At 37.9% G+C, this 19,509-nt stretch overlaps 1 protein-coding gene across 2 annotated transcripts in view; it reads right to left on the bottom strand.

Annotated features, from left to right (window-relative positions):
* The window catches only part of cramp1 (cramped chromatin regulator homolog 1), a 45,489-nt gene that overhangs the window by 21,754 nt on the left and 4,226 nt on the right, over nucleotides 1-19,509 (bottom strand). For both annotated transcript variants that reach the window (XM_061973955.1, XM_061973956.1), the window contains exons 3-6: nucleotides 11,220-11,419; nucleotides 11,005-11,158; nucleotides 4,803-4,886; nucleotides 1,626-1,674 (exon numbers count right to left, since the gene is read on the bottom strand). In XM_061973955.1, coding sequence (XP_061829939.1) covers nucleotides 1,626-1,674; nucleotides 4,803-4,886; nucleotides 11,005-11,158; nucleotides 11,220-11,419 — 487 coding nt within the window. The remainder of the gene's footprint in view (nucleotides 1-1,625; nucleotides 1,675-4,802; nucleotides 4,887-11,004; nucleotides 11,159-11,219; nucleotides 11,420-19,509) is intronic.

Below are 19,509 nucleotides of genomic sequence, written 5' to 3'. Positions count from 1 at the left end.
TGCTTTTGCTATCTGCGCCTAATGACTGAGCTACGTGACGTCATTTCTTGTGATGTCACACGGAGCATTTCTGGTATACACACATAAAACATACTGACTAGTATACACTCATCATAAATACTGACTGGTATACACACATAATACATACTGACTGTTATACACACATAATAAATACTGACTAGTATACACTCATCATAAATACTGACTGGTATACACACATCATAAATACTAACTGGTATACACACATAATACATACTGACTGGTATACACACATCATAAATACTAACTGGTATACACACATAATACATACTGACTGGTATACACACATCATAAATACTGACTGGTATACACAAGCTATGGAGATGATATCAGTAGACAGTTAAGATAGTAATGGGTCATATCTTGGAATATGGGATCCATTATACACATTTGTTTTAACTATTAAATATTTTGTGCAGCCCTTTGAGACATTTGTGATGAAGGGTTATATAAATACAATGTGTAAGTATTGTTCATGGCTGTGATGGCAATGTAAATGAGCTATTAGAACAGTGTTTTTTGTTTGTTGTTTTTTAAGGTTATTGTAAACACTGTTATGTTGGAATTCTTATTAATATTGATACTGTTGTTGATATTATTCATTTTTGTTTGACTCTGTTGGATTTTTTGTTTCATGTTTGTGTGTCTTCTCAGTGGCTCTGTTGATTGCTATTCAGAGTGTTGTATCATTATTGTTTCGTTAGGGAGAATTGTGCTTAGTCAGCAACTAGAAGACATCTTGCTTCTTCTGTAACATGGGACTGAAATAAACACAACATGACTTTGTTCAAAAATAATTCATTGGAATAATTATTTCAAATAATGAAGTCTAATATATTTTTGAGGACTGATTTATACCAGGAGGTATGCACTAATTATGTATGCTACAATACAAGTTCAACATCATCAAATCTTTTTACATGACACATTAGGGAGAAAACATAACTTCATCCAAAAATAAACATGTTTGCTAGTAATATTACAGTAATAATAAATAACATTCCCAGTATTTCCCACAGGACCGCAATCTATTTGTGGCAGTGGAGGGTCACTGGGGCGCAGAGAAGTCCCTTAAGTGCAAAAATGATGACTAAAGTGGTTAAGCTGTATTTTCTTTTGCACTTAAATGTTATTGACAGTCTATTTAAGAAACATATATATTAATAATATGTATTATCAATTTGGGTCAAATTCATTCATTTTAGCACTGTGTAATTGTATGTACATTTATTTTTTTAATCAGTTTTTATGAGTCCATTCTAAAGTATTATTTTGTAATCAGCCTGACCTCAGCCTTGATAATAATATTTGTGATTAATATGCTTTCATATCATTTGACAAGGTTCATCCTGTTAAACTTCAGTAGGTTAGATGTTATTGCATACAATTCAAATCAAGAATACTTTAGTGGGCCCCGGGCCTATCTGTAGTGGAATAGTTGGGCTCCTCGGTCCAACAGGTTAAGGTTATGTTACCTAATACAGCATGAATGTGAGCTTTTACTGACAAGTTGCTGATGAGCTCAGACCTCCTCAGGTGTGTCTACAGCGTGATGTTTGCATTTCAGCTACTGAACAACAACCTACCCTTGCTGGATGAGTTCATTCAGCTTGGCCACATTCTTGTCATCCATGACTGGAAGACACAAGAAAGACCCAAAGAATTGTTTACTTGCTTTGTGATAGTGTTTACTCACCTGACTCCTCTGTACTCAGCCATGCTTTCTTTTGTCTCTATAGAAAACATATCTTCTATATACACACTGCAAGTGTGTGTGTGCAATGATGGAGGGTTATGGGTCATCCGGGTATTGTTTTTAAAAGAGTAACTGCACTTTTTTATTTTAAATTGTGCCTATTGTTCACAATCATTACGAGAGACAAGAACACACACCTTCATATATGTACAATATACACACTGCAAGTATATATATAATGTAGTAACAGACACCTTCATAACAATATGTAATATGTACAATATACACACTGCAAGTATATATATATAATGTAGTAACAGACACCTTCATAACAATATCTAATATGTACAATATACACACTGCAAGTATATATATAATGTAGTAACAGAAGTATATATATATACGTATAATGTAGTAACAGACACCTTCATAACAATATGTAATATGTACAATATACACACTGCAAGTATATATATATAATGTAGTAACAGACACCTTCCTAACAATATGTAATATGTACAATATACACACTGCAAGTATATATATAATGTAGTAACAGACACCTTCATAACAATATGTAATATGTACAATATACACACTGCAAGTATATATATATAATGTAGTAACAGACACTTTCATAACAATATGTAATATGTACAATATACACACTGCAAGTATATATATAATGTAGTAACAGACACCTTCATAACAATATGTAATATGTACAATATACACACTGCAAGTATATATATAATGTAGTAACAGACACCTTCATAACAATATGTAATATGTACAATATACACACAGCAAGTATATATATATATAATGTAGTAACAGACACCTTCATAACAATATGTAATATGTACAATATACACACTGCAAGTATATATATAATGTAGTAACAGACACCTTCATAACAATATGTAATATGTACAATATACACACAGCAAGTATATATATATATAATGTAGTAACAGACACTTTCATAACAATATGTAATATGTACAATATACACACTGCAAGTATATATATAATGTAGTAACAGACACCTTCATAACAATATGTAATATGTACAATATACACACTGCAAGTATATATATAATGTAGTAACAGACACCTTCATAACAATATGTAATATGTACAATATACACACAGCAAGTATATATATATATAATGTAGTAACAGACACCTTCATAACAATATGTAATATGTACAATATACACACTGCAAGTATATATATATAATGTAGTAACAGACACCTTCATAACAATATCTAATATGTACAATATACACACTGCAAGTATATATATAATGTAGTAACAGAAGTATATATATATACGTATAATGTAGTAACAGACACCTTCATAACAATATGTAATATGTACAATATACACACTGCAAGTATATATATATAATGTAGTAACAGACACCTTCCTAACAATATGTAATATGTACAATATACACACTGCAAGTATATATATAATGTAGTAACAGACACCTTCATAACAATATGTAATATGTACAATATACACACTGCAAGTATATATATATAATGTAGTAACAGACACTTTCATAACAATATGTAATATGTACAATATACACACTGCAAGTATATATATAATGTAGTAACAGACACCTTCATAACAATATGTAATATGTACAATATACACACTGCAAGTATATATATAATGTAGTAACAGACACCTTCATAACAATATGTAATATGTACAATATACACACAGCAAGTATATATATATATAATGTAGTAACAGACACCTTCATAACAATATGTAATATGTACAATATACACACTGCAAGTATATATATAATGTAGTAACAGACACCTTCATAACAATATGTAATATGTACAATATACACACAGCAAGTATATATATATATAATGTAGTAACAGACACTTTCATAACAATATGTAATATGTACAATATACACACTGCAAGTATATATATATATATAATGTAGTAACAGACACCTTCATAACAATATGTAATATGTACAATATTTACCCTATTGTGATCATTTTAATCATTGATGATTGACTGATTTCTTTTGTGCATTGATTTCTGTTTCCATAGCAACGCACGTCCGACTCCTGACAACATGTGTGTTCCTACTTCCGGAATCAAACGCAAGTGTGCTTTCTAATCATGGCAGATTTGGTAAAAGACAACGAAGACGGCTCATTTTTGACAAATGACAATTTACAAACTTATCTTTTTGAAGCTGATTATACCGAGGATGAACTGCTGCTTCTAGAAGCGAGCACGAAGGAAGAATGAGATGTTGGAGCAGACGGAAGCTGGGAGAAAAGCATGAAAGCAATTTTGAGGCTATAAATATGGATCTTGGAGGGAACCTATTTTGACATAAATGGAGTGCTTACCCGAAATCAACAGGAAAGTTCCCCGGCCAGCTGGAGCAAACAGATAACTGTCCATGGAGTGAGTCACACTTTAATATTGATCACGTCATGCGTGTTATTACAACTACAGTACATACACTCTCCGGCTATCTGTGTACAAACAAAAGATGAAATAATACTTTACAGATACTGTAATATGATTGTTGATGTTTTTCACTCGGTACAGATTGGTGTTGTTTCACAGTGTTGTGTGTTATAAACTCAAACACGTTTCGTGTTGACGTAGAAGCTAGCTTATCTCTTGCAGTAGTTAGCTTTCACGGCTAATACCGTAGCATGTTAGTACGCAAGAAAAATAGTTCCTCCGTGTTCACTCTTACAGTAACAATGTTGTACAGTTTGTTATTATACAGATTACAAAAAGTAAATGAAGTATTGTTGACGCTTTTTAAATACATTTTTAAAGTAATTTAGAGGTAGAACCGATTGCTAACATTAGCTGCAATGCTAGCCACCTCGAACGAGGCGATTTTGACTTGTTAGAATGCAAAAAAAACAACTTTTGTCTTCTTGTCTCTCATAATGATTGTGAACAATAGGCACCATTTCAAATAGAATGCACTTTATAGATTGAGTTTGATATGCATTGCATGCCTCATGTCTCACACCAACAGCAGCTTGACTTACGTCCTCCAACTTTCTTGCGTAGCTCGGCGTAGCAGATGAGCCCATACAGCTCCTGGGAGGACTTCTTCAGCACTCGGGTGTACACTGAGGAGGAGAGGATGACAAGAGTCACCAAGCGGCTGCTACCAATGACTTTGTTATTTGGAAAAGACTCATGGACATACCTGTCAAAATGACAGCATTGGGACAAAAGGTGAATATTCTGAATGTAGGCTAGAATATTTTCCTTAAAGAAAGAGCACTGACATTGCTTTAAATGTCAACTAAATATGACAATATGGTTGGTTTTTCTGTCTTGCCTCTGGTGAGGGCGGTCGCATTTTTTTCCGCTCCCTCTTCTCCCAGTTTGCTCTCTTTGTTTTTGTCTAGTCTGAACTTTTTTGAAGCCTCTTTCTTTGCGCTGTCCTCAAATCTAAACATCAGACATGGAAATGATCAGCTGGACTCTTGACGCAATTAACAAAATCTTTTCGACGAGGAAAATAGGTCCGGGGGAGCCTGGCTGCCCTGTGGGGTACGTGAGAGATTCCTGGGATAAATGGAGAATCATGTGCCTCTCAGTCCTTTTCATCGAGGACGTGGAAGACATCTACCTATTTGGAACCGTGATCGCGGGGCACCTGCTGATTGGGCTGGGCATTGCTCTGGTGTATCGTCAAATTCGTAAGACGATGGCAGCCACTCAAGGAGCCCACAGGCTGTTCGTCGCATTGGATGGTTTGGGCAGGGCTGTGGGAACACAGACTGTGGCGATTTCTACGATTTGACTCCCTCGAATGGCCTTGACGCTGTGAAAACAGGACCAGGCTGTTCTGAAATACACCCCCGAGGACACCTCAATGATGGAAGCTTTTGACCTCCCTCCCTCCTCAACGACACCTTGAGTCGAACTTTTGCAGATCGGCCTCATTCTATAAAAAACATTAAATCATCACACCCAGACAATTGGGCACACACACCCCTCCCCCACCCCACGCCTTCACCACCGCTTGTTTCCCCTCGGGGTGATGGTCGGATGGCAGCGCTTCATAGCAGCGGTCACCTTCCAGGGCCCCAACTCCCCGCCCCTCTGTTGCCAGTTTGTCATGATTAAATGTAACGTGTTTATGTGTGCAACGCATGGAGGTTTTTTCCCACTCCAGACTAGGCCCCCTTAGAAGCCCAGTCTAGATTGTATTTTTTTACTCATCTTTTTCCCCAGCGTTTTACCTTTTTCTCATCTTTTACGGGGCGCCTTGTGGCGACCCATCAGCGTTCCTGTTCTGTAACCCTGTACACTGTTTGTTTGTCTCATCTTGAACGGCTTTCGTTGTACTTGTGCAATGACAATAAAGACCTATCTGATCAATCGATCTCTCTGGTTGGTGCTGAATAAAAGCAGACATTAGGGTTGTGCCATATCAACTAAAAATGCATGTAGCGTGCTTAGTCTGGAGGCTAAATACACACGGTGTTTTGTGTAACTGTTGTTTAGTGTTGATATTCTTTGCTTAGTTTGATAAATGTTGGAGCAGTTTGCTTCATCAGGAGGGTGAAGTCACTCAACTTAAAGTGTTGGATTTAACTGTGTTGGATCATTGGCTGCTGGTGAGGGCATAGAAAAAGGGGCATTTTTCTACCAGTAGACGGCGTTTAAGATTGAGTGTTTCACTGCTAATTTAATAATATATTTATATTGAATATGGATTTTAAATATGTATCTAAATAGGTGGTTAATTGGTTAGGTATTTATGTATTTGCATATTGGGTTTTCTGCTGCATTTATCTATTGTGTTTCTGGGTTTAAATGTATTTTATATGTATCTTGGTGCATTTATGTTGAGACAGTTTATTTAAAATCTGTTTTAACTTAAAGGGAAAAGATGTGTCCATTTTCTTGCACTTGTTTAATGGTTAAGAGTTTGATAGCCTAATTAATAATTGTAAATTATGGGATTGATAATTGATTGATTTTTTACAGCATGTTAATCTTGTGGTGTTTTGTCCTTAAAGGTTTTTCACCTACTAAAGAAGCTAAAGGCTACTAAAGAAGCTAAAGGCTACTAAAGACAGCTAATGACAGCTAAAGAAACTAAAGTCTACTAAAGTCTACTTACACTGCTAAAGACTGCTAAAAAGACTAAAGAGGAAAAAAGAAGCTGTTTCTTCATTGGATAAACTGTTGCAAACTAAAGGAAAATAAAAGGAAAAAGCAACTACGCTCTGGTCTTTTGAGTGAAATCCAGAAGCCACATTTAGCATTGGTACATCCCTTCAAGTGTGGGATAAGCACAGCGAAAAAAGCAAAACACTTGACAGTTGTTGTATGCACACTGTGTCGAGCGGAAATGGCCTATCATAGCAGCACAACGGCTATGAAGGAACATTTGAAAAGAAAACACCCGACAGCGTTCTTGCCATCACCATCAACTAGTCAATCGTCCGCGTGAGTATACGTTGTCATTATTACACAAAAACATGAATGTGTCATTTGTATCTGCGTTGTAAATTCATAAACTAAAACACCGTTTCGCTCTGAGAGGCTCGTTTGGCGTGCCTGTTCAGTGTTTACAAAGACGCTAACGTTAATTAGTTGTACAAATACCTTTTACAACATTAACAGTTACATATACTATGTACAAACCAACAATTAACTTTCACTTTAATCATACTATCATTGTTGCGTTATTAAGCAAAATAAGCAATACTTTTACTTTTGTTGAAATGTTTACACTGTTACAGAATATTTCGTTTTGCACTTTTTTGTATTGGATGTTTATCTTTATTTTTGCACATTTTAAAGCAAAATAAGCAATACTTTTACTTTTGAAATGCTTATACTATTGCAGAATATTAAGATTTGCACTGGATGTTTACTTTTATATTTGCACATTAAAAAGCAAATAAGCTACTTTTAATTTTGTTAAATGTTAAAAGTTTTAAATGTTTACATTGTTACAGAATATTTTGTCATGCTGTTGTCAATGTTGACTGAGTGGCCATACTTTTGTTTTGTAAATAAGTCATGCCTTTTGAAAAAACTGGCCTAAATTTATTTTTTCATCTTCATTTTAAATAAAAAAAAATAATCGGTAAAAAGAAAAATAATCTATAGATTAATCGAAAAAAAAAAAAATCTATAGATTAAGGGACGGCGTGGCGCAGTGGAAGAATGGCCGTGCGCGACCCGAGGGTCCCTGGTTCAATCCCCACCTAGTACCAACCTCGTCATGTCCGTTGTGTCCTGAGCAAGACACTTCACCCTTGCTCCTGATGGGTGCTGGTTAGCGCCTTGCATGGCAGCTCCCTCCATCAGTGTGTGAATGTGTGTGTGAATGGGTAAATGTGGAAGTAGTGTCAAAGCGCTTTGAGTACCTTGAAGGTAGAAAAGCGCTATACAAGTACAACCCATTTATCATTTATTATCATTAACCGATTAATCGAAAAAATAATCTATAGATTAATCGATAGAAAAATAATCGTTAGCTGCAGCCTTAGATATTATTGTGGCATATGTCCAAATGAGTGTGTCAAATGAAATGTCAGGAATGTTTAGGACAAACACACTTGAACACAAATATAATGTTCAAATGTTCGAATCATATCTATTACTACAAACATGCTGTTCAAGCAAGTATTACAAACACTTTAAAGTGACAATAATGTTCACTTTAGGGTCTTTCTGAGATACAGTGTCCTCTGTAGTGGACATTTTTTCCCCACATCAGTTTGGAAAATGCAGCTTCTCAGAAAGGTTTTAACTTGTAATAGTATAAATACTTCACAAATAGCAAATGTCTTTTCCAAATGATGGTTTATTAAGTATCTTCAGCAGGTGCTTGCCCATATTTTATTGTCACAAAATCTTTTTCTGTTTGTGTTTATTGTTTACAAACTCAGGAAATAAGACCCTGGACATAGAGGGCAAACACCCAAGGATTTAAATCAGATCCATAAGTCGTTTTGGATTATGTTTAGGTATCTAACCATTCCATGGCTGTATTTTGCTCCAAGTGTTAAACAAGTGGATAAACTTTGAACAATGAAGTGAAAGCATCATGTGCTTTTGTCGGATTATAATTGCCATCAAAAATCCAATCATTCAATGCTCTTGAAAATATAAAATATCAGTGACAGTATAAGTATGACCAATTGAAATGTGTAGTATCACCCAAAACTAATCTCAAGTACTGAGACAACAGAAGAATATGTGCTTATTAAATCATACTACGGAGACGGCGTGGCGCGGTAGGGAGAGTGGCCGTGCCAGCAACCTGAGGGTTCCTGGTTCGATCCCCAGCTTCTACCAACCTGGTCACGTCTGTTGCATCCTTGAGCAAGACACTTCACCCTTGCTCCTGATGGGTGGTGGTTAGGGCCTTGCATGGCAGCTCCCTCCATCAGTGTGTGAATGTGTGTGTGAATGGGTGAATGTGGAAATAGTGTCAAAGCGCTTTGAGTACCTTGAAGGCAGAAAAGCGCTATACAAGTATAACCCATATACCATTTACCTTTACTACAAAAGCCAAAAGCAGTAAAGTTGTCACGTTGTGTAAATAGTAAATAAAAAGAGAATACAACAAATCCTTTTCAACTTATATTCAATTGAATAGACTGCAAAGACAAGATATTTCATGTTCACACTGAGAAACTTTCTTCTTTTTTGCAAATATTAGCTCATTTGGAAATTGATGCCTGCAACACGTTTCAAAAAAGCTGGCACAAGTGGCAAAAAAGAGTGAGAAAGTTGAGGAATGCTCATGAAAGACTTATTTGGAACATCCCACAGGTGAACAGGCTATTTGGGAACAGGTGGGTGCCATGACTGGGTATAAAAGCAGCTTCCATGAAATGCTCAGTCGTTCACAAACAAGGACGGGGCGAGGATCACCACTTTGTCAACAAATGCCTGAGAAAATTGTTTAAGAACAACATTTCTCAAGCAGCTATTGCAAGGAATTTAAAGATTTCACCATCTACACTCTGTAATATCATCAAAAAGTTCAGAGAATCTGGAGAAATCACTGCACGTAAGCCATGATATTACACACCTTGGATCCCTCAGGCCGTACTGCATCAAAAAGCCACATCAGTGTGTAAAGGATATCACCACATGGGCTCAGGAACACTTTAGAAAACCACTGTCAGTAACTACAGTTGGTCGCTACATCTGTAAGTGCAGGTTAAAACTCTACTATGCAAAGCCAAAGCCATTTATCAACAACACCCAGAAACACTCCGCTGGGCCCGAGCTCATCTAAGATGGACTGATGCAAACTGTAAAAGTGTTCTGACGAATCCACATTTCAAATGTTTTTTTGGAAACTGTGGAGGTCATGTCCTTCGGACCAAAGAGGAAAAGAAGCATGGGGACTGTTCTAGGGTGAAAGTGTAAAAGGCAGCATGTGTGATGGTATGGGGGTGTATTAGTGGCCAAGGCATGGGTAACTTACACATCTGTGAAGGCACCATTAATGCTGAAAGGTACATACAGCTTTTGGAGCAACATATGTTGCCATCCAAGCAACGTTATCATGGACGCCCCTGCTTATTTCAGCAAGACAATGCCAAGCCACGTGTTACAACAGCGTGGCTTCATAGTAAAAGAGTGTGGGTACTAGACTGGCAGGCCTGTAGTCCAGACATTGAAAATGTGTGAAGGCTAAAATATGAGAAGGGAGACTGTTGAACAACTTAAGCTGTACATCAAGCAAGAATGGGAAAGAATTCCACTTCAAAAATGTGTCTCCTCAGTTCCCAAACATTTACTGAGTGTTGTTAAAAGGAAAGGCCATGTAACACACTGGTAAAAATGCCTTTTTTGCAATGTGTTGCTGCCATTCAATTCTAAGTTCATGATTATTTGCAAAAACAACAACATTTGTCAGTGTGAACATGAAATATCTTGTCTTTGCAGTCTATTCAATTGAATATAAGTTGAAAAGGATTTGTTGTATTCTCTTTTTATTTACCATTTACACAACGTGACAACTCCACAGGTTTTGGATTTTGTAGAACCATGCCAAATATCAACAGTAAATGAATAGTTTTGACAAAATAATACAACGGAATATGTAACGCAGCCAAATTGTTAGTATCATTTACATGCCAAAAAAGACATTGTTATTGCAGAATGCTGCGATACATATTGCAATATAGGTCTTGGCCCGTGAGACGTTCAACGCTGGGAACAATCCCGGTAGGGTGACAAAAATCCACTTACCATTGGCGAAGTCGATGTGCTTGGAGATCTTGTGCCAGGTGCGGTAGTAGAAGTGGCGGACCTGTTCCTTGTTCTTCACCATGTTGGCCGGCTTTCCTCTTTTCCTGTACTTCATTGCAATGTTGTTCTGGATAGCCTCAAAATCCTTGCCATGCTAGGGAGGAGAATATGTGAGGAGGACTGTATGGTGACCAGGGTTGGCTTCTCGCCGCTACCTCATAGAGACCCTCGAAGAAGCTGTTTTTGTCCTCCGCGCTCCAAGACTCCCACTGCCGGCGGGCCCTCTTCTGGTTCCCAGCTTGCTCCTCCTTCTCAACAGACCCTTGCCCCTTGGCGGTCTTGGACACCCCCGTAGAGCCGGCCACCGGTCCGGACTGTCCCAATGCCCCTTGGGAGGAAGACCCGTTCTCTGCTCCTATGATGCAAAAAAAAGGTCCATTTGTGAGGGGGTTTTTGCAATTGAACACACACAACCTGCAAAGCTTGGTTCTGGCTAAAAACAAGAAGAGCAATGTCTTCAATACAAAGGCCCAAAACCAACTCCGGGTGGGCTCCAATGGCCAAATTTAGCCGAGCACAACGGTGCCAGAAGGCGTCAAAACAAAGGTAGAGGGTGTTGCTCACTATGCTTGACTAACCTCCAGCATCTCTCCAAATAGATCAAGCCCAATATGACATCACTGCACATGTCCTAAACACTCCTAATATTCAAAACAATATGACATCACTGCACATGTCCTAAACACTCCTAATATTCAAAACAATATGACATCACTGCACATGTCCTAAACACTCCTAATATTCAAAGCAATATGACATCACTGCACATGTCCTAAACACTCCTAATATTCAAAACAATATGACATCACTGCACATGTCCTAAACACTCCTAATATTCAAAGCAATATGACATCACTGCACATGTCCTAAACACTCCTAATATTCAAAGCAATATGACATCACTGCACATGTCCTAAACACTCCTAATATTCAAAGCAATATGACATCACTGCACATGTCCTAAACACTCCTAATACTTAAAGCAATATGACATCACTGCACATGTCCTAAACACTCCTAATACTTAAAGCAATATGACATCACTGCACATGTCCTAAACACTCCTAATATTCAAAGCAATATGACATCACTGCACATGTCCTAAACACTCCTAATATTCAAAGCAATATGACATCACTGCACATGTCCTAAACACTCCTAATATTCAAAGCAATATGACATCACTGCACATGTCCTAAACACTCCTAATACTTAAAGCAATATGACATCACTGCACATGTCCTAAACACTCCTAATATTCAAAGCAATATGACATCACTGCACATGTCCTAAACACTCCTAATACTTAAAGCAATATGACATCACTGCACATGTCCTAAACACTCCAAATATTCAAAGCAATATGACATCACTGCACATGTCCTAAACACTCCTAATATTCAAAGCAATATGACATCACTGCACATGTCCTAAACACTCCTAATATTCAAAGCAATATGACATCACTGCACATGTCCTAAACACTCCAAATATTCAAAGCAATATGACATCACTGCACATGTCCTAAACACTCCTAATATTCAAAGCAATATGACATCACTGCACATGTCCTAAACACTCCTAATATTCAAAGCAATGACATCACTGCACATGTCCTAAACACTCCTAATATTCAAAGCAATATGACATCACTGCACATGTCCTAAACACTCCTAATATTCAAAGCAATATGACATCACTGCACATGTCCTAAACACTCCTAATATTCAAAGCAATATGACATCACTGCACATGTCCTAAACACTCCTAATATTCAAAGCAATATGACATCACTGCACATGTCCTAAACACTCCTAATATTCAAAACAATATGACATCACTGCACATGTCCTAAACACTCCTAATATTCAAAGCAATATGACATCACTGCACATGTCCTAAACACTCCTAATATTCAAAGCAATGACATCACTGCACATGTCCTAAACACTTTTAATATTCAAAGAAATATGACATCACTGCACATGTCCTAAACACTCCTAATATTCAAAGCAATATGACATCACTGCACATGTCCTAAACACTCCTAATAATCAAAGCAATGACATCACTGCACATGTCCTAAACACTCCTAATATTCAAAGCAATATGACATCACTGCACATGTCCTAAACACTCCTAATATTCAAAGCAATATGACATCACTGCACATGTCCTAAACACTCCTATTATTCAAAGCAATATGACATCACTGCACATGTCCTAAACACTCCTAATATTCAAAGCAATGACATCACTGCACATGTCCTAAACACTTTTAATATTCAAAGAAATATGACATCACTGCACATGTCCTAAACACTCCTAATATTCAAAGCAATATGACATCACTGCACATGTCCTAAACACTCCTAATATTCAAAGCAATATGACATCACTGCACATGTCCTAAACACTCCTAATATTCAAAGCAATATGACATCACTGCACATGTCCTAAACACTCGTAATATTCAAAGCAATATGACATCACTGCACATGTCCTAAACACTCGTAATATTCAAAGCAATATGACATCACTGCACATGTCCTAAACACTCCTGATATTCAAAGCAATATGACATCACTGCACATGTCCTAAACACTCCTAATATTCAAAGCAATATGACATCACTGCACATGTCCTAAACACTCCTAATATTCAAAACAATATGACATCACTGCACATGTCCTAAACACTCCTAATATTCAAAGCAATATGACATCACTGCACATGTCCTAAACACTCCTAATATTCAAAGCAATATGACATCACTGCACATGTCCTAAACACTCCTAATATTCAAAGCAATATGACATCACTGCACATGTCCTAAACACTCCTAATATTCAAAGCAATATGACATCACTGCACATGTCCTAAACACTCCTAATATTCAAAGCAATGACATCACTGCACATGTCCTAAACACTCCTAATATTCAAAGCAATATGACATCACCGCACATGTCCTAAACACTCCTAATATTCAAAACAATATGACATCACTGCACATGTCCTAAACACTCCTAATATTCAAAGCAATATGACATCACTGCACATGTCCTAAACACTCCTAATATTGCAAGCAAGTTGTGGGCTCAAGACTAAACTTTACAACTGGGCCATTCATCAAAAATAATTGAAAGACAGAAAAGCTTTGTAATTGTATTTCTACTAATACAGCGTGGCCTTCAAAGCAGCAGTGATTGTGTGGTCGCACCACAGAAGAAGAACAAATAAGGTCCAGTCTGAGATTGAGCCAACAGCTTGTACCCAAAAGGAATTCCCTGTTAGTAGTTTCTGGCTACAATGAGGACGACCACAAGAAGTAGAATAGTTGTGAAGCAAAATGGAGGTAAAGGGTTCAATGATTTTGAGGTAGTGAGATTATTGGGAGTAGTCAGTGGGGTTGTCACGATACTGTAATTTCAGCAGTCGATACTGATACCTGTGATTTCCACTATTTTCAATACTTATTCATTGCTTGGATTTTACAGACATCGTGTGGTTCACGTCCCGACCAATAAATACGCGTGGTGGTCAAGCTAGCTCTGTTCTCAATGGCTACTGGGCGCCATTCAGCCTTTCTCAAAGAAAAAATGCCCTATGTTTGTGTTGTTTTCGGCTGTAAGAACCGTTCAAATCACGAAAAAGATAAACGTTTCTTCAGAGTTCCTCGAGAAGCAATCAAGAAGAACGAAAGAGTGCAAGAGTTTACAAAACAAGGCCAAGAAAAGCAGCACACACTCCAGTCCAAGGAAGCAGGGTGGAGGAATGCATGAGTTTGCTGTGATCACTTCGTTAAAGGTTTGTTACCTTTATTATTTCCCATTTAGGCATTATCTTGATATTATTTACATTCAAATTGTACTCCACATGTTTGCTACGAGTGTTTGGAAAAGCACCTACTCAGCAAGTCCAAACAAAAGAAATCCAATTTGAGCAAAACCTAAAAGAGTTAAGTTTTCCCCAAAGACAACAATCATAAATGAATCTTTCAGCACATACACGATGTTGACATCTATAGTTACATTTTGATAAACAATCATAAATGAATCTTTCAGCACATACACAATGTTGACATCTATAGTTATATTTTGATAAACAATCATAAATGAATCTTTCAGCACATACACAATGTTGACATCTATAATTATATTTTGATAAACACTCATAATTGAATCTTTCAGCACATACACAATGTTTCATCTGTTTTGTGGTGTAGAATGATGATAGTTCCAGATGTCTGGGAATGCAACCGACGGATAATCCTTGATATCACTCCACAAATCTTTTTCTGATAAAGTATAGGCATCTATCTTATTGCACAGTTAGACTTCTTTGCTTGTATCTTCTTTGTGCAGGAAGATCTAGGCCCCCTGTGTGCTCAGATACATTGTGTGCTGCTTGCCATCTTGGCTTGGTTGACCACCACTGCTTTTCATGTGTGGAAACACAAGCTCTAACAGGATCAAAATAAAAAGCTGTGTACTTTTAAATCCACTATTTGTTTCAAACTGTTTCCAATTGTCAGTACCGGTATATCATAACGTGAGGTGACGTCACTGTGTGAGTTCTGATAAAATAAGCTAATAAAAAGGCTAAAACTAGGGGAGTAACGGTACACTAAAATTTCAGTTCGGTACGTACCTTGGTTTAGAGGTCACAGTTCGGTTCATTTTCGGTACAGTAAGAAAACAACAAAATATAAATTTCTGGGTTATTTATTGACCAAATTTGCAAAATTTTCCACCAAAAATATTATTTCTTAGTGGAATATTTGATGTGAAGTAAAGGGAACCTTGGATAGGTCAATAATTCATAATAACATTGATTTTGATTCAATATTATGTTTTGAGCAATGACAGTTTGAAAGAAAAAAAAAACAGCTTTGTTTTATTAGTCAACATTACAACTTTTTCTAAATTACATTTAACCTTTAAGCTTTTTTATTCCACTTTTGTTATGTTTTTGTTTATTTGAATAGTATTTTTAGAATGTGCCTTTAAAACATTAGCTGTGGGCTGCAAATGGCCTCAGGGGCACACTTTTGACACCCCTGCTATAGATAATAAAACATTAAATGTGATAAATCTATGGATAAAAAGCAGAGCCTGACGACGCATGCGCGTTTATCATAACTCTCTCTCTGTCTCTGTCTCTGCCCCTCCCTCACCAATGCTGCTGTTTGTTTTGTTTTTAACCCCTTCTTAACCCTGAACGTACATTGAAAATACACGCAACCATAACTCAAAATGCCGGACATCTATCGTAGCCCATTAGCTGCTAGCATGCCGTGTGTTGTGCCTCGGTGTGCATTGTTTAAACAACGTGCGTTACGCTACTTAATATGTCCGTGTGGAAACTCGTTCGGTACACGTCCGAACCGAACCGGAACCCCCGTACCGAAACGGTTCAATACAAATACACGTACCGTTACACCCCTAGCTAAAACATATAAAAAAGACAAATCTTTGTTTTTTTTTATTTGTTATTAATATCAACATTTCAGCTTTTTCTCATGACATTTTGACTTTTTATTATATTTTCCCTTTTTAGATGTTTTTTTGTTGTTGTTTATTTTATTTCTGCAACGGCCACACTGTGAACACTTCTGGTTTACTAATTTCACCAGGAAGTCAAAGTGTACTCTCTGGGCTTGTGGAGGCGGAGCTCCACTCTCATTTGCGCGTTAACTTCCCTTCATGACCGCTTGCATTTGATTACAGAATAAATGCATGACTCTTTTACTTCCTCCTTTGGTTCCACGTAGTCTATGGCTAACGCTGCCACGTCTTTCAGGCTATGTTCACACTAGGATGTCTTCTCATCTCATCGTTGACGTGTGAAGGCAAACTGAGCGAATGCAGACATGACATCATGACGTCACGGTGGCTCCAATCCCAGTCCGTCTCAGTCATGGCGCATTTGTGGAAATGTCAGGGATGGTGAGCAACCAAAGTCAACATTTTGTGAAGGGAATTCTTCAAAGATTAAGAAGCACTGGCAGCTTGGATGTCTGCTCCAAAGAACAGGGGTGGTGAGCTCCGAAAACATGATTGTCGCCTCATTTATCAACTATTTATTTTGCAAATGTCTATTTGGCGAAGAATTATAACAAGGCCAGAGGTGGATTTAAAATAAATCCGAATTTGATGTTGCCGAGACAATATTTTTTTTTACAACGATACCATCCGAAAGTACCGATTCAGTAACTTGCAGTGCCACTTTAAATAAATAGTGGACACTGCAGGTGAAAATGTTGTTTCTTGTAAGGGAATGATCTTTAAATGGATACAAACAAGCAAGTACGGTAAACAACAGTTCATGGCCAATGCATTCATGTGTTATTTAACTTAAGTGCAAGCAACACTTGAGGAAATGTTTAATGCTCACATTTTCAATATTCAAGAAATGTTCAATAAAAGTCATTTAACAGTAGATTTACCTGCTACTTCTGCTGTTGTTTTTGAATATTAACATAATACAATATCACCATCAAAACATCTCCTTCAGGTTGAATTAACAGTAGATTTACCTGAGACATTTTAATCTATTCAGGTTAAAAGAGCAGTGGTTTGACCTGCCACTACTCACATTGAAAAAATAACAGCCACAGTAGCCCATAAAAGTCACAGGATCCCGAGGCGTTCCCAGGCCAGCCGGGAGACATAATCTTCCCAACGTGTCCTGGGTCTTCCCCGTGGCCTCCTACCGGTCGGACGTGCCCTAAACACCTCCCTAGGGAGGCGTTCGGGTGGCATCCTGACCAGATGCCCGAACCACCTCATCTGGCTGCTCTCGATGTGGAGGAGCAGCGGCTTTACTTTGAGCTCCTTCCGGATGACAGAGCTTCTCACCCTATCTCTAAGGGAGAGACCCGCCACCCGGCGGAGGAAACTCATATACCTGTGATCTTGTCCTTTCGGTCATAACCCAAAGCTCATGACCATCGGTGAGGATGAGAACGTAGATCGACCGGTAAATTGAGAGCTTTGCCTTCCGGCTCAGCTCCTTCTTCACCGCAACGGATCGATACAGCGTCCGCATTATTGAATACGCCGTACCGATCTGCCTGTCGATCTCACCATCCACTCTTCCCTCACTCGTGAACAAGACTCCCAGGTACTTGAACTCCTCCACTTGGGGCAAAATCTCCTCCCCAACCTTGAGAAGGAACTCCACCCTTTTCCAGGCGAGAACCAAGGATTCGAACTTGGAGGTGCTGATTCCCGTCCCAGTCGCGTCACACTCGGCTGCGAACCGATCCAGTGAGAGCTGAAGATCCTGGCCAGATGAAGCCATCAGGACCACATCATCTGCAAAAACAGTAGCATGCACACATCGCACTGTATGGAATGGCCTCAATCTCGTTACCTTGCGTAATGACAATAAAGCTGATTCTGATTCTGATTCTGAAAAAGCAGAGACCTAATCCTGCAGCCACCAAACCGGATCCCCTCAACGCCGTGACTGCGCTTAGAAATTCTGTCCATAAAAGTTAAGAACAGAATGGGTGACAAAGGGCAGCCTTGGCGGAGTCTAAACCACACTGTAAACGGGTCTAACTTACTGCCGGCAGTGTGGACCAAGCTCTGACACTGATCGTACAGGGAGCGGACCACCACAATCAGACAGTCCGATACCTCATACTCTCTGAGCACTCCCCACAGGACTTCCCAAGGGACACAGTCCAATACCTTTTCCAAGACCACAAAGCACATGTAGACTGGTTTGGCAAACTACCATGCACCCTCAAGGACCCTGCCCAGAGTATAGAGCTGGTCCACAGTTCCACGACCAGGACCAAAACCACACTGTTCCTCTTGAATCCGAGGTTGGACTATCCGGCGTAGCCTCCTCTCTAGTACACCTGAATAGACCTTACCGGTAAGGCTGAGGAGTGTGATCCCACCATAGTTGGAACACATCCTCCGGTTCCCTTTCTTAAATTAAACATTTAAATTAGTCAATTGGAATTTAATTGCATTTCATGCATTATAACAGTCTTTAAATGTTTTGAATAAAGAAATGTGTTAACATTACACAATATGGTATATTTAGAAGTAAAATATGCATATCCGATTTGCTGTATTATTTTGTTGCGATAATAAATGATAGCTTTCTGATTTACATGAGAGAGAGAAAATAAATCAAATAAAAAAATACATAATGATGTTGACTTCTTTGTACATTTTTAGATGGCAAATATTGACAACATTGAGTACACTTTGAAAATGATGCAGAATGTGAATTCAAGTGATCTGGAGCAGCTTGGAGAAGATGATGATGACATTTTAATGTTTAGAATGAACATGGTAGATATTTATGTCTACGTGTATGTTTTGCTTTGTTAACAATATATATATATATATATATATATATATATATATATATATATATATATATATATATATTAGGGATGTCCCGATCCAGGTTTTTG

The sequence above is a fragment of the Nerophis lumbriciformis genome, linkage group LG22 (genome assembly GCF_033978685.3).
Source record: "Nerophis lumbriciformis linkage group LG22, RoL_Nlum_v2.1, whole genome shotgun sequence".
In the NCBI taxonomy this organism is placed as follows: domain Eukaryota; kingdom Metazoa; phylum Chordata; class Actinopteri; order Syngnathiformes; family Syngnathidae; genus Nerophis; species Nerophis lumbriciformis.
The sequence above is the reverse complement of the archived record's forward strand: the minus strand, read 5'-3'. Positions and strand labels throughout refer to the sequence as shown.